This window comes from Bidens hawaiensis, unplaced genomic scaffold (genome assembly GCF_021521415.1).
Source record: "Bidens hawaiensis isolate Kalapana, Puna unplaced genomic scaffold, B.hawaiensis_p1.1 tig00000636_1, whole genome shotgun sequence".
In the NCBI taxonomy this organism is placed as follows: Eukaryota; Viridiplantae; Streptophyta; class Magnoliopsida; order Asterales; family Asteraceae; genus Bidens; species Bidens hawaiensis.
This window is the reverse complement of record NW_027491038.1, coordinates 2,733,437-2,750,796: the sequence shown is the minus strand read 5'-3', so window position 1 is coordinate 2,750,796 and position 17,360 is coordinate 2,733,437. Positions and strand designations below refer to the sequence as shown.

Here is a 17,360-nt window from a genome sequence, read left to right as displayed (position 1 = left end):
GTGTCGGAATATTATCGAGTCTCTAGACCCGGCACATAATACCTATGCACACAACATGTTTCGTGTTTCGTTTGTGAATCGTGTGTGACTTTAACAAGTGTATTTGTGATACGTTACATGTGTGAGCAATTATTTACGTGTCATGTATTCATAATGTACATCACTAGCAATTACTCCCCGTAAGGGCAATTTGGTCAACACATAACAATTAACTAGCAATTATTCCCCACGAGGGCAATTTGGTCAAATCATGACAATCAATTAGCAATTGTTCCCCGCAAGGGCATTTTGGTCAAAACACGACAATTAATTAGCAATCATTCCCCTCAAGGGCAATTTGGTCAAAACACGATAATAAATTAGCAATCACGTTGTTTCATGCAACTTTCACAAAATTCAGCAACTAGTTTCTTAACGACAGAATTTCTACTTGAAAAACTAGTCTATCCCACCGATCATAGCATCACAATTAATTTACCAAAAATCATCACAAAAGCATATATGTCCTAGGTTTCCAGAACATATTTTATTATATTTTTATTCCACATAGGTTTCTCACAATAATCAAATCATTACAGCAAACTCATAACAGTCAAATTCATGCGCAACAGAATTTTATTTGAAATTCCCGTTAAAGGAAAAATCCAATAAATGCAAGACCACTTGGGTTAGGTTCCTAACTCAACAAGTCAACTTTCAGAAGTGGAACCAACCCAATTGGTCTCGTAGTTCATGAGATATAGCATTTACAAAACAACCTAACAGCAGGTCTAACAACTCAGCTTTGCACAACGTTTTTGTAAAATCATAAAAGTTAACTTTTACACGTCCAAAAATTGCAAATTTATATTCTTTAGAAACTAGACTCAACCTAGTTTACTGTAGTATCAATTATCTCAATCAATTTTCACTTTTAAACCCCGTTACAGTCAATCAAACATCAACAACACAATCTGTCCAGAAACTGTTTGCATCCAAACTCAACAATTTAACTATCTATGGACCACAAATCATTCATATAACATTCTAAACACCATAACTACTATCCATGCATATCAATTACACCATACATACATAGTTAGGGTTTTATTTGATCTCAAACTCAAAGACTCAACAATTAACATGCAATAATATCAAAACTAGTTATCAAATCATCATCAATACACCATCAAATCAACAACAATCATATGAACACCATACATAGGAAAAATCGGACCTAGGGTTTGTAATTTATACCTTCAAAAGCACCAATACAAGCAATAGGAAGGTAGGAGATGGCTAGAAACGGATATATGATGCTTCAATTGTGAAACGAACCTTAACAATTGGAATTTTGCTGTGCTTGAGCGTTTTGGTTTCCCAACCCAAAACCTCAACTGGTTCTTCAATGAAGCGTAACTGTTCATCAACTTGCAGTTCATCCAAAGGTACTACTTGAGTTTCATCGGATAGGCATTTCTTTAAATTCGATACGTGAAAAACATTGTGTACACTGCTGAGTTCCGCTGGTAAGTCCAGCCGGTACGCCACTGGACCAACGCATTCCGTTATCCGGTAAGGACCAACATATCGTGGGTTGAGTTTGTTTCGCTTTCCAAAGCGAACCTCACCTTTCCAAGGTGAGACTTTGAGTAACACTCGATCGTTCACTTGAAATTCGAGAGGTTTTCGGCGCTTGTCGGCGTAACTCTTTTGGCGATCTCGTGTTGCTGCCATGCGATTTCGGATTTAACAATCTTTTCCGAAGTTTCGAGTACCAGTTCTGGACCAGTGATTTGGCTGTCACCCACCTCTGCCCAGCAGAGAGGTGATCGACACTTCCGTCCGTACAGTGCTTCAAACGGCGCTGCTTTAATACTTGCGTGGTAGCTGTTATTATACGAAAACTCTACCAAAGGTAAGTGAGGTTCCCAACTTTTTCCGAAATCCAACACACAGGCACGCATCATGTCCTCTAAGGTCTGAATAGTTCGTTCACTTTTCCCATCCGTTTGAGGATGGTATGCTGTGCTCATATCAAGACGGGTGCCTAGTGCGCTCTGTAGTGACTTCCAAAAGTGCGAAGTGAAACGGGAATCTCGATCGGAAATAATTGAGACAGGCACTCCGTGTCTAGACACCACTTCTTTCATGTAAACGCGAGTCAGTCTTTCCATTTTGTCCGATTCCTTAATCGCTAAGAAGTGTGCCGACTTAGTCAACCGGTCAACGATCACCCAGATGGTATCGCATCCCGTCGGTGTCTTAGGTAATCCCGTGATGAAGTCCAATGAAATGTGTTCCCATTTCCACATTGGAAGTTCCGGTTATTGTAGTAGGCCAGATGGTTTCTGGTATTCTATTTTGACTCGGGCGCAAGTCAAGCATTTGCTCACGTAGGTGGCAATGTCGGCTTTCATGTTCGGCCACCAGTAAAGTGTCTTTAAGTCATGGTACATCTTATCTGAGCCAGGGTGGATAGAATATCGGGACTTGTGTGCTTCGTCCATCACTAGAGTTCTCAACTCTCCGTATCGTGGAACCCAAATCCGGTTCTCAAAATATCGGACCCCGTCCGATTTGGTTTCAAGTTGCTTGTTCATGCCCCGCATGAGTTCTGATGGAAGATTATCATCTTTCAAAGCTTCGAGTTGCGCCTCGCGAATTTGATCGGGTAAGTTGGCATGAATCGTGAGTTGCAATGATCGCACTCGCCTGGGTTTATCAGTTTCTTTCCTGCTGAGAGCGTTGGCCACTACATTGGCCTTGCCAGGGTGGTACTTGATGGCACAATCATAATCCTTAAGCAGCTCGACCCAACGACGCTGTCGCATGTTCAGCTCCTTCAGATCGTAGATATGTTGGAGACTCTTGTGGTCGGTGTAAATGGTAAACTTGGTACCGTACAAGTAATGTCTCCATATCTTAAGGGCAAACACCACAGCTCCGAGTTCCAAATCATGGGTCGTGTAGTTCTTCTCGTGAATCCATAGTTGTCGAGAGGCATAGGCTATAACCTTCTTGAGTTGCATCAGCACACAACCGAGACCTTGTATCGATGCGTCACAATGTACCTCAAAATTCTCTGTTCCCTCGGGGAGGGCTAAAATAGGGGCGCTACAGAGTTTGGTTTTCAACAGTTGAAAAGCGGATTCTTGCGCGTCACCCCAATTGTACTTAATACCCTTGTGAGTCAAAGCGGTGAGGGGTCGGGCAATCTTTGAAAATCCTTCAATGAAACGCCGGTAGTAGCCGGCCAGTCCTAGGAATTGCCGCACCTCAGTCGGGGTCTTAGGTGCTTCCCAGTTTTTGATGGCCTCTACCTTACCGGGATCGACATGGATACCATTCTCGTTGATCACATGTCCTAAAAAGTGAACCTCGCGAAGCCAAGATTCGCATTTCGAGAGTTTTGCGTACAGTTGTTCCTTCTTCAATAATTCCAGAATTACCCTTAAGTGTTCCTCATGGTCAGCCTTATCCTTGGAGTAGACGAGAATATTATCAATAAACACAATCACAAACTTGTCGAGGTACGCCTTGCATACTCGATTCATGAGATCCATAAATACGGCTGGTGCATTGGTTAGACCAAAAGGAATAACCGAAAACTCAAAGTGACCATACCGTGTTCTGAAAGCCGTCTTTGAAATATCTTCCTCGCGCACTCTTAATTGATGGTAACCAGACCGCAGATCGATCTTCGAGTAGTAACTCGATCCTTGAAGCTGGTCAAACAAATCATCAATTCGGGGTAAAGGATAACGGTTCTTGACCGTCACCTTGTTCAACTCCCGGTAGTCGATACACATTCGGAAAGTCCCGTCCTTCTTTCTGACAAATAAGACAGGGGCTCCCCATGGCGATGAGCTAGGTCGGATAAAACCCTTATCCAACAAATCTTGCAACTGAGTGGACAGTTCCTGAAGCTCCGCCGGTGCGAGCCGATACGGGGCTCGTGCTATGGGTGTTGCACCGGGTGTCAACTCGATTTGGAATTCGACTTGACGAATAGGAGGGAGTCTAGGCAAATCCTCCGGGAAGACTTCCGGAAAATCTCGCACAATCGGTATATCTTCAATTCGCTTCTCCTCCGCGGGTTTCTCAACAATATGCGCCAAAATTGCCGGATGATCCTTTCGTAGATACTTCTGCGCCTTCATGAGGGTAATGACGCTGGTGGTCATGCCGCTTCTCTCGCCCCGGATCGAAACGATCTCGCCGGAAGGGGTAGTAATGTGGACTATCTTGTCGTGACATATAATCTCCGCTCGGTTCTCGGATAACCAGTCCATGCCGACCACGACATCGAAACTACTAAGCGTAAAAGGAATAAGGTCGATATCAAAGACATGACCTGCCAGTTTTAACTTACATCCCGCAAGTACATGAGTCGTTACTATAGTCTTACCGTCAGCTAATTCAACAGGAAACTTAGCGTCTAACGGGGTTGGAGTTAGGTCTAAGAGTTAACTAAAGGCTTTCGACACAAAACTCCTATCAGCTCCAGTGTCAAACAATACAGAAGCAAAACAATCGTTCACAGGGAACTTACCAGTCACCACGTACGGATCATTGCGGGCTTGACCCGACCCAATAACAAAAGCTCTTCCTTTACCATTGTTTCCACCACCACTGCCACTTCCATTACCTCCATTGTTGTCGTTCTGTTTCAGCTTGGGACAATCTTTCCTGAAATGACCTTCCTGCCCACATTCGAAACATCCCTTCGTCGTCATAGGTGGTTTAGGAGCACCCTTTGCCGCAAGGTCTCCTCTACATTCCTTTGCCTGGTGACCCATCTTTCTGCATCTCAGACACTTGACGCGGTCACACGGGCCAGCATGATGATAGTTACACCTGTTGCACTTTGGGTACTTCCCAGCATAGCCGCTCGAACCCTGCCCGCTACCGTTGTTATTGTTGTTGTGACCCTGATTGTTAAAGCCCCGAGTGAGTTCGGGCTTACGGTAGTGTTGTTGCTGTGGGGGGTTCGAGGATGAGGATCTGGTGTTGTCAAACTTTCTCTTTCCGCTGCTCGGGTTGTTGCTGTTGTTGTCAGCACTCGGGTTGTCACGGGCTTTAGTGGTTGAACCCCTAGGTGGTAGCGCACCTTGGGTCACTGCTTGATCCGTTAGTTTGTGAGCTAACCGGATCGCTTGTTGGATCGTGGTTGGTCTGGAAGACATTACCATGCCCTGAATTTGCGGTGCCAACCCATCAATATACATTTCAATCCTCTTACTCGGCGGGTCTACCATCCGTGGACACATCACAGCCAACTCGTGAGAACGGGTAGTGTAGGCTTCGATTTCCGAACCCACCATCTTCAATGACCAAAATTCTGACTCCAACTTTGCAATCTCCTCTCTTGGACAGTACTCTTCTCGCATCATGTTTTTGAACTCCTCCAAGTTCATCGCGTTAGCTAGTTCCAATCCAAGAATCTGTACGTTCGAATTCCACCAAGTGAGGGCAGAAACTTCAAGTGTTCCAGCAGCAAATTTGACTCTACTGGCAGGGGGACAATTACACATCTCAAATGCCGACTCGGCCTTCTCAGCCCAACGCAGGAAGCCTATAGCTCCCTCAGTGCCTTTAAACGTACTGGGCTTGCAGTCAAGGTAATTCTTGAAGGTACACGTTCCAATTGGACCTCCAGCCTGGTTCTGTACATGTGCGGCTAGAGCGGCCGCCGCATGGTCGTTCAGCAGAGTTTGGAGTTCTGCTGCAGTCAGGTTGATGTTACCACGTCCGTGTCCAGCGTTTCTTCCTGCCATTTCCTAGAATCACAGTATAAAATGTTAAACATGAATTTTTCTTTCATATGCAACACACCATACACGTAATAAAAAGATAGGTAAGAAAGAAATAAGAAGCAAACATCACATCACAATCATATATTTATCCAAATAATAATTCATGATTAAAACCATTGTATTCGCTACAAAGTATTCAAAACCAATCCTTAATATCATAGAAAAATAATAGTTTGGATGGAGACAACCCCTTCATGTAGGTGTTATCATCACTAGATTTCATCATCTGAGGACACCTCTGAGTGTGCCTCCTCCTCAGCCGGTTCTTCCTCCGGTTCTTCTTCAGGTTCCTCCTCGGGATCCTCCTCAGGTTCCTCTTCGGGATCTTCTTCAGGTTCCTCTTCAGGCTCTGCCTCAGGCTCGGCCTCAGGCTCTGCCTCAGGTTCGGCTGCGTTCTGAGCAATCTGAATTTGTAAGACATCGCAACGCTCTAGAGCTATCTCGGTTCGGGTCCTTGCTAATTGGAGTTGCTCTTGCAAGTCTATTATTTCGGCTTGCATCTTTCTCATAATCTTCATCTGTTGATCACTAGCCTCCTGCATTTCCTTCATGGTCGCTGCCATGCGGGCAATTTCCTCCTTAGTCTCGGTTCCGTCTTTTAACAGTCCGGAAACGTTCGCTCTCGTATAGCGCATGTAACCCACGTCACGCTCCAAGCATGAAACAACAGCTGCGAGAACTCGCTCTACAGGTTCGGTTATGGGTGGTAGGGTGTTGGGGTAAGCAGGATGGTTCGGGGGTGGTAACGGGGGAACTTGTTCACGATAGATCATACGTCTGATCATATTAGGGTACCAATCCCAGCTAACTTCGTTTTCGTACATGCCTCTGGATAAGCGATACCTCTTCGGTACGGGAGCTTCGAGTTCCGGGACTACTCGGGGTGGCGATGCGGTAGGTAACTGCGGTTCCTTCCCGTGAGCATGAGTCATCGAATCGGATGATGATGAGGGTGGCGTCGACATCCCTACAGGTAAGCCGTGTATGCGCGCGTATGAGTGAAAGAGGTAAAGAGATAAGATTACAAAGACAACACAAACATATGCAGTGCGTATCATTATAACTAATGGGTCGTCGCGGTTATAGTCTAGTATGCATGCAGCTTCTAGTTCGCTATAACCAATGGATCTGATACCAATCTATCACACCCTCAAATTCCACTAACGGAGTTTTACCGTCAGAGGGTGTGAACTAACAGGATCGGAATCATCAGTTATAATCAAACCATAAAAACAAAGTTTTAAAACCATGAAAACGTTTACGAGTAATTAAATGCGGAAGCGTAAAACCATAGAAACCAATGTTGCGTCACGCAGGACGACTTAAAAACCCAAGTAATAATAGTTAAAACATGTTTGCATATCAGAATGTTCAAAAACCATGCATGATCCTATACCGCGCGCCCGCCTCGGCTACCTGAGAATAACATACTAAAAGTGTCAACACGGGGTTGGTGAGTTCACAAGTTTGTATAAAATAAAGCGTTTAGCGTTTTGCGTTCAGCGTTTTGCGTTAAGCGTTTTGCGTTAAGCGTTTTGCGTTAAGCGTTACCAGATAGTGTTAAATCAATTATATATCGATAGGCAGCTAGCCTATACAACAAGTATTACTAAGTGTTCGACACCGAAGCTGACTGTTTATCAAGTGCCTTGTCACCAGGTCATCCAGACCATGGTACGTGTTAGCCAAAATTACACCCGCTCGACCTCCAGTCGAGTTTAGCGTTGGGTGGGGTTTGTCAAAACCAGTAGTACTACTCAACAGTGACTCGCTATTCCAAATATTAACCGGTTCGATGTGTAGGACTTCAAATGTTTCGTTTGCCACTTAGCCTTTACAAGTGATATATAATTTACTAACAAAATCTTAAATGCGTTTATCGGAGTATGTTATCTCCCCAAGTGAAAAGCGTTTAAAACAGTTTAAAGGGGTAAGTGAAACTCACTGTTTGCGAAGTATTCCCAAAATAATTCACCAAAATGCGCGTCACAGAAAAACTCTCTCTAGCGTTCTAAAACAACAAAGAGATTTTTCTAAGTGTCGGAATATTATCGAGTCTCTAGACCCGGCACATAATACCTATGCACACAACATGTTTCGTGTTTCGTTTGTGAATCGTGTGTGACTTTAACAAGTGTATTTGTGATACGTCACATGTGTGAGCAATTATTTACGTGTCATGTATTCATAATGTACATCACTAGCAATTACTCCCCGTAAGGGCAATTTGGTCAACACATAACAATTAACTAGCAATTATTCCCCACGAGGGCAATTTGGTCAAATCATGACAATCAATTAGCAATTATTCCCCGCAAGGGCATTTTGGTCAAAACACGACAATTAATTAGCAATCATTCCCCTCAAGGGCAATTTGGTCAAAACACGATAATAAATTAGCAATTACGTTGTTTCATGCAACTTTCACAAAATTCATCAACTAGTTTCTTAACGACAGAATTTCTACTTGAAAAACTAGTCTATCCCACCGATCATAGCATCACAATTAATTTACCAAAAATCATCACAAAAGCATATATGTCCTAGGTTTCCAGAACATATTTTATTATATTTTTATTTAACATAGGTTTCTCACAATAATCAAATCATTACAGCAAACTCATAACAGTCAAATTCATGCACAACAGAATGTTATTTGAAATTCCCGTTAAACGAAAAATCCAATAAATGCAAGACCACTTGGGTTAGGTTCCTAACTCAACAAGTCAACTTTCAGAAGTGGAACCAACCCAATTGGTCTCGTAGTTCATGAGATATAGCATTTACAAAACAACCTAACAGCAGGTCTAACAACTCAGCTTTGCACAACGTTTTTGTAAAATCATAAAAGTTAACTTTTACACGTCCAAAAATTACAAATTTATATTCTTTAGAAACTAGACTCAACCTAGTTTACTGTAGTGTCAATTATCTCAATCAATTTTCACTTTTACACCCCGTTACAGTCAATCAAACATCAACAACACAATCTGTCCAGAAACTGTTTGCATCCAAACTCAACAATTTAACTATCTATGGACCACAAATCATTCATATAACATTCTAGACACCATAACTACTATCCATGCATATCAATTACACCATACATACATAGTTAGGGTTTTATTTGATCTCAAACTCAAAGACACAACAATTAACATGCAATAATATCAAAACTAGTTATCAAATCATCATCAATACACCATCAAATCAACAACAATCATATGAACACCATACATAGGAAAAATCGGACCTAGGGTTTGTAATTTATACCTTCAAAAGCACCAATACAAGCAATAGGAAGGTAGGAGATGGCTAGAAACGGATATAGGATGCTTCAATTGTGAAAGACAATATCAAAATCCAAGAGGTATGTGTGTGTGTGTGTGTGTGTGACCGATTGTGAGGAGAGGGGGGGGGGGGTTTGGCCGTCGGTTTTGGGAAGAGGGAGAGGGAGTAGAGGTTAGGGTTTTATAATATTAATAATAATAACATGTTACACTTTAGTTCCTAAACTTCCAAATGTTACATCTCTAGCTTAATTAATTGGGTTCTTGTTTCTTGTTTAGCATTCCACATAACATAATCAAGTAACACATATGTCTAACACATAATTATCACATAATTATTGTTTTGACGTTTTTTGTTTATTCACTAATCGTTTGCGTCAACTCGTTTGCGTTTCGGTGCAATTCCCGAAAGACTACACATGTAGTAAGTGTCAAGCGTCATTTAAACCTTAGTTTAAATGTAATGAGGTGTGCGTTATAGATTCAGTGATCTAAAGTTTGAATTGACGGAGTTAACGGAGTTAACCTGAAATTGACGATTGTCACAATTCACATCATGTCCTCTAAAACCTTTGTGAGGGAAATCTCTAAAAATTTTTAGAGAATGGTAAGTGGTTGTGAGTAGAGGAGAGAGAAAGTTTAAAAAGATGAGTAAATTTTAAGTAAATTTGGAGAACCACTGTTTATTCTCTATTTATTTTTTAATATATTTGAAAGTGGTTGTGAGGGAGGATAGAGAAAAGATAATGATAAAGATGTAAAAAAATATTATTTAATTATATATGAGAGAGAAAATATAGTGTTTTTTAGTGTAATTATAGAGATTGAGATGTAGAATGTGATGTGAATGCTCTTATGCCCTTAACATTGTTTTACACTTTATGATCTCTCTAATCAAATATCAACCATTCAAATTTAAAATGAATGGACAAGATTATTTCATATCCTTCTAGGAAAACTAATCTTCTTATTATAACTCAACCCGATAAGAGAAATAGTATTAGGCCATATCTAGTGGGCGATTTGGGGCGTGAACACCGCCCCCCCTGGGCGAATTGTGGGTTGGGCGAGTTCTGCATGTCGCCTTGCTTAACTTTGATTATATTATTATTATATTAGTATGTGTGTGTGTTATATATACATATACATATATATTATTATTATATTACTATTGTAACCCCTACACCATTACACCCCAAAAACAAATTCTCACCCCTTGCCGACTGGACGTCACACGGCGCAAAACGCCCCAATTTGTAGCCCCTCCACTACACATAGCCTTATGGAATAGATTGTGAGATCTAGTAATTTGCAGGTTTATCATACCATTTTAAAAGAGAAATTGTTCTGTTTTGTATATGTTTATATGTGACATGTTAGACACATTCTTTTTACCACAGGAATGCACATAAGCATATTTATTTTCCAACAAAAATAATTATACTTACATACTTATATAAACTTTCTATTAAACACATGCTCTGCTAGTCAAGCAATTAAATATTTCGTCAAAATAATAGATTAATATAATTATGATCTATTATAGTTTATTTGGTATGTAAATGACCATTTAGTTGCATTTTTGTATTTAAAAATTGGACTGAGTAATAGGGGATTGGTTGTCAGTTTGTCATGATTCACGTAAAGTTCATGACAAAAAGTCGAGTAGTATTTTAAGGGGTTTTGAAGACTGGATAACATTTTATAATCATATGAGATCGATAAAGTTTCTAAAATGTATAATTATGTAAATAATGGTGGAAATTATGTATAATCACGTAAACATGTTACGCTTCGAAAGTATTTTGAACATTGAGCCAAACTAAAATATAAATGTGGGTTATTGTGTTTAAGGGGTACTCTTACCATTTAGGTCTAAGTCCTTTTAAGTGTTTATAAACAAACTATTTTTATCCCTCGTATTACGGGAGTGGTTTTATATTGTTTGTTCTAATATTTATTTATATTTTGAATTTATTGTATGAAAATTAATAATATACTTATAGTTTGATGATAAATTGTTTTACAAATAAATGAGATGTTATAAGTTATAACCCGATTTAAAAGCTACATGGTTTTGATGAGACCCAAGACCCGTTTATTTTTTTACTATAAAATTGGTTTTTTTTAATTATAAATAATATTTATGAAAGTTAATAATATACTTATGGTTTGATGGAGATCCAAGACCCGTTTATTTTTTTTACTATAAAATTGTTTTTTAAATATAAATAATATATATATATATATATATATATATATCTTTTTTAAAATAAATAAGATATTAATTTTTAGTATATCCTATTTTATAGGATTTTTACATCAAAAATTTGGTGAGAATAATTTTTTATTTAATGAGATGTTATAACCCGTTTAAGGAATATCTGGGTTTGGTAAGATCCATACCCATGAATTCGGGTCAATGCATGAGAAGTCTTCATTTAAAAATCAAGCAAATCTGGTGACTCCAAAAAAAGGGGGAGCAACCACATCGCGACACGTAGGATTTTTAGGTTTTCGTTTATATATATTATTATAGATAGTGTTTCGTATATATTTGAAATATTTGATTTATATATTTGTAGAGTGCTGGAATACAAGCAATTGACAAAATTGTCCCAACTCTTCTTCATGCTTTGGAACTTGAAAGATGATGACATGGCAGATACCGCCCTTAGTGGTCTAAAACAAATTTTGAGGTATTAAGAAACAAAATAGTGTTATCATATTTATAGTTTCTTAACTTTATGTATAAACATTTGATGTTATATATTAAAAAAAAATAAATAAATTATACACTGTTTAAATTATAAACAGTGTCAGGATTCCGCTCTCTGCTCTCTCCTCCCTTCATACCACAACACACACCAATACCAGACCACCGACTTTCACCGACCATCATTCGTAAAGCATTATTATGTAATGAACTGACCCGAATCATCAAACCGACCCGAAAATTTTATACCCGATTCCATGAAATTGAATCATTTAAAACTAGTGCACCACCTGAAAAAAATTCCTGGATCCGCCACTGCTTCCCTCAATATTTTTCTCTTCCAAACATGCTAGATTGTCAAGTTTTTCTATCACCCACATCCGGGGCATCCAAATGCATTGGTGGTACTGGTATTTGAGGTTAGGCATTCCTTATATATTGGTTTATCTTGTAAACAAAAAACGATGTAAATTTTATCATGGTTTCACAACCACCTAATTAGGAGCAAATTTGGTATTTACGCCAAGTTCTTGTACATTAGCTTGTAACCAAGTAAATTCAACAACTATCGGCCAGGGTTTTGTATTCTAACTCCATGGATGATCGAGATACAATTTTTTTTCTTACGATCCATGCTACCCAAATAGATAGCAAACCCTCATGTGACCCAATGGTCATCGGGGCACCCACCTCAGTAGCATCAGAGAAGACACGCATGTTACAGGGTGGAGAGTTAGGCTTGAAGTTGGGATCCAAACTTATACTCAATGAGAAGCCTAAGATCAGTGACCTTTAATTACCACATAATCCATTTTACATCTTTCTACCGAAATCATTAGCCTCATTTGTCTAAAGTGTATTAGTCACTGTTTCGTTTCATTTCTAAACCCATTTTTGTAGACTTGAGCCTGAACCATAGGACACAAAATTATTTCATTTAATTGGACTTGAACCACTTTTCTAAGCTTATAATTTATACTACTTTAAACGGTGAAACGCAAATATATACTTGTACGAGACGAGTGTGTCAATTTATTAGGTCAAAATTTGTATGTTTTTTGGAGTCATATATGAGATTTGTTATAAATAAATATCTACTGGTTGCATTACATTGTTAATGTAATGATAATTCGGGTTAATACACCACCGACAAAAATGTTAGCTCCGACAATGAGCCCAATAGTGATCGGTCCAATTGTTCCAACTAAACCATTTTTAGGGTTATCTGTCGTGACGTACGCCATGTAGACTAGAACAAAAGTAATAATGGTCTCCATCACACCTTCTTGAAGACCACTAATATCATATGCAACTCCATGCGTTGGGGCGGTCTACCAAATACCAAAAATATAAGCAACGATCCAAGAATTTATCACAAATGTTGTGTTTGTACATTAACTTTAGTAAATTACCACTCATGTATGATAGCTTTGTAAAGTCTTATAAGAACGTATATTTAAACCACCTTAAACTTTAATCATGTGTTTTATACATGAAAAGAAAAGAAGCTTACCATGCTAGGAGTAACAAACTGCACAAGAAAGCATGCAACAATGAAACCAAGGCATTGGGCAATCCAATAACAGACGCCAGTTATGATGATGATGTTATCACCAATAGCCAATCCAAAAGTGACTGCCGGATTCAAATTACCACGTGAGACGTTGGCGGCCACTGTGGCTCCAATTAACAGAGCAAGTGCATGAGCTATTGCTAGTGCAACTAGCCTAGTAGTGTCAGGTGTTGCATCTCTTGTTAATTTACCTATAAATTTTATAAAAAATAATAATTATTTGTAATAAAATTGATATGCAAAGTCATTTTGATTGTTCTCGTTATGTTTATGTGAACTAATAAATGGACCATGACAAAATTGGGAAAAAAAAAGAAAAAAGAAAATGGTAACAAAAGTAATACGAGTAATGTTTTATTTTCAAAATTAAGGTAAATATATAGTTAAAAAATTTGCGTATAAACCCACAAAGACTACTAGACTAGTTTATATATGATTATTTTCAAGTTTGTTGAAGTAAATCAAGGATCCCTGTGTAAGTTATAAGTTTTTAAGCCAAATGGTTTTATTAAATCCAAAGCTCAAAAATAAGACAAAAAATTGAACATGATCTAATACAAGAAAACCAATTTACAATAAGAAATAGCTAACCCGACACCGGTGAATACGAAGATGAGTGTAGCTATGAATTCGGCTAGATAAGACTTGAATGAGCCAACACTCAAAGAGTCAGCAAGGCTACCAAGTGCCAGCTTCACCATTTTGGATTCCTATTATTGGAGAAATGAAATGGTTGACTTGCTGAAACTGTGATTTGTGGATGCTTTGATTAAAGTTTTATTTCAAAGTTTTAAAAATATTATATTGTTTACCTTTTAAGTTAATAACAGCTCATACAGCTTGAATAAATATCTCTATGATTAATGAGGCAGGAGTGTCCATTGAATATATTAATCATTGATCATTTTTAAATTCTGAAAGTCAGCATAAAGCCATAAACGAAATCTTTATGCAAATCCCCAACTGTTGACAATTATTCAAGTTTCAGCTGGGGGAGGTGCTTTCTAAAGGTAAAGCTCACGTGATTTCAACATGACATAGCGACGAAGGGTGAGAGTGTCAATGGCGAATCTAAAAAAAAAATTGAGGAGTAGTGTGTGCTAAGAAAAAAATTGTTCAAGTGTAGCCGATGTATATAACAAAGAAAAAAAGTAAATGTAGTTCGTCAAGAAAGTTGAGGGGTTGTGAGTCCGCCCCTGATGAGACGGCCTAATGCGCGGCTCATCACTAGGGCCGGCTCTGAGAAAGTAAAAAAAGTTTTGGGCCGAAGGCGAAATTTTTTTGGGGCCTTAAATATTTTGTTGGGTTTAAACAATTTAATTTTTATAAGAGTTTAATTGTTTATAATTTGGGTTGTGTAAAAAACTTTTGTTTAAAAATATGATTAAAAATGTCTCAAATGAGACTAGAACCCATAACCTTTTGGTTGGGAGTATAAACCTTTGCCACTATACCAAGCTAAAGGTTTTGTAATTAAGCTTAAACATTAAATATACATATTGTATTTAATAAAAATACATATTTTTTTAGAAAAAAATTCGGACCTAAAATGGTGTCGGGCATGTGGCTGTCGACCACCCCGAAGGCCGGCGCTGCTCATCACTGATGTGTTTTTGAGAAGCAAGGCCGTGCGAATGGATTCGTAAGGACGTGTGGCGTATGTTGGGTTTTCAATGTTCTTTTTTTTTTCTTGTTTAATTTTCAGTTTCAATTGTTTCTATAAAAAACATGTAATGAATATACATGAAAGTTTTATTACAAATAAATTATACATATTAATATATAAAAAAAAAACATATATATATATATATATATATATATATATATTTAAAAGCATATTATTATTTATATTCATCTTTTTATCCTAGCTATTAAACTGCTATAATATGAACTTAGACAAATACCATAAAAGATCAATATAGTTTATGTTTTTTTTTTCATAATAGTCTCTTAATAAGTTTATGTAGATTAAAGTCTCTTTACATATTATTTTTGAATAAAACTATGATTTTTTTTAAACTTAAAACGGGTATATCCAAATTTGAGTGTGAAAGACCATTTTGTCACGTGTCACGATTACCCTTTTCACACTTCACGATTCACATTAAAAATAGTATTTACATAAGTAAATCCAATTTTTAACTATACAACAAGTACCTAGTATACAACAACAAACGTACCTAGTAATTCCACCAATAGTGAAAACTATTAGTAGGGTATGGGGAATGTGTGATGTAGGCAGACCTTACCTCTATCAATGAGGATAGAGAAGATGCTTCTAAAGAGACCCCCCGCTCCAAAGCATGCAACATACAAATACACATGTACAAATAACAAAACATATAGTGATAAAGTGGCGTAGTCAAATACCAGCTCATATGAAATCATAGATACCAAATAGACATAGCAACAAAAGAACAAGCACAAACAAAATCCCCTAAAATGTAGAAGAGTCTACGTCCATACGCTAAAGCTAAGTTTCAAAAGTGGCATTCCCTAGGGTTCCTTAACCTTAATCCCACGTCTCCATGAAGTCCTGCCGTGGACCATGTCCTCAGAGAGGTGTAACTCTAGTAAATCCTGTCTAATACGCTCATCCCAAGTCAATTTGGGTCTGCCTCTACTCCTCATTCCTTCTACATTGAGAGTTTCCACTGCTCTAACTGGCGTTGTTACCTGTCTTCTCTTCACATGTTCATACCATCTCAATCTCCGCTCTTTTATTTTTTTTTCTCATATACTAACAACTCCTAGTTGTTCCCTAAAAACCTCATTTGTTATTCTGCCCAACCTTGTATGCCCACACATCCACCTTAGCATCCTCATCTCTGCCACATCCAATTTACGCGCTTGTGTTTTCTTGATGGCCCAACAGTCTGTCCCATATAACAAACCAGGTCTAACCGTGATGCTGTAAAATTTCCCTTTTAATTTAGTAGGGAACCTCCTATCACACAAAACCCTTGTATCTGCTCTCCACCTACACCAGCCCGCCTGAATGCGATGGGTTACGTCACTGTCCATCTTCCCATCTCTTTGTACAAACGATCCTATGTATTTGAACTTAGTAGCTTGTGGAACTACTTGACCCTCTATGGTGATTTGAGAGTCCCCGTCGTCTCCAGCACCACTGAAATCACAATGTAGATACTCGGTCTTCGAGCGACTAATTCTTAATCCTTTGTCCTCTAGAGCTGCACACCATTCTTCTAACCTCGTATTGAGGCTATGTTTAGTTTCAACAACTAACACAATGTCATCTGCAAAAAGCATACACCACGGGACCATCTCTTGGATCGACTTTGACAACTCATCCATGACGAAGGGGGAAGCAGGGCTCGAAGAACGAGCCGATCACAAATAGGAAGGGGCTCAATGCTGACCTTTGGTGGAGTCCTATCTCCACGGGGAAGAAATTAGTATCCTCTACAGGTTCCCGAACAGTAGTTTTTGTCCGATCATACATATCTCTAATTATGTCTATATACCTCCCAAGAACCCTTCTACTCTCTAAACTATCTCAAATCAGTCTACGTGGCACACTTTCATATGCATTTTAAAGATCGATGAAGACCATATGTAGATCCCGTTTCTTCTCCCTATACTTTTCCATTAATGTCCTTAGGATGTGAATTGCTTCCATAGTTGATCTCCCAGGCATGAATCCAAATTGGTTTATGTAACATTCGTTACTTTCTGTTGGTACATGATGTCAGTAGTTCAGTATCTAGTGTCTGTAATCGAGTTAGTATGTTTTGTATTTAGAATTAAGCGAAGTTGTCTCACAAGTTCGCCTGGTATGGGCGAACTTGTTGAACAAGCGAAGTTAGTGACAACTTCTCCTAAACATGTTAGGCGAAGTTGTCGAATGTTATATAGGTTGAGGTTACGGCTTGTTTGAGAGAGTTGTTCAGTTTTGTGTAATCGGTGATTGATATATCACGTGTTATCAGTTGCAATACAACGTGTTCTTTGTTTATTGT

At 38.6% G+C, this 17,360-nt stretch overlaps 1 protein-coding gene across 1 annotated transcript; it reads right to left on the bottom strand.

The window, feature by feature from the left end:
- Nucleotides 1-12,833: 12,833 nt before the first annotated feature.
- On the bottom strand, nucleotides 12,834-14,182 carry LOC143529214 (putative aquaporin TIP-type RB7-5A). Its single transcript, XM_077025048.1, has 3 exons — nucleotides 13,952-14,182; nucleotides 13,318-13,568; nucleotides 12,834-13,135 (listed from the first exon to the last, which is right to left on the bottom strand). The coding sequence occupies exons 1-3, from the start codon at nucleotides 14,076-14,078 to the stop codon at nucleotides 12,911-12,913; spliced, it is 603 nt and encodes a 200-aa protein (XP_076881163.1). The 5' UTR covers nucleotides 14,079-14,182; the 3' UTR covers nucleotides 12,834-12,910.
- Between the last annotated feature and the right edge of the window lie 3,178 nt (nucleotides 14,183-17,360).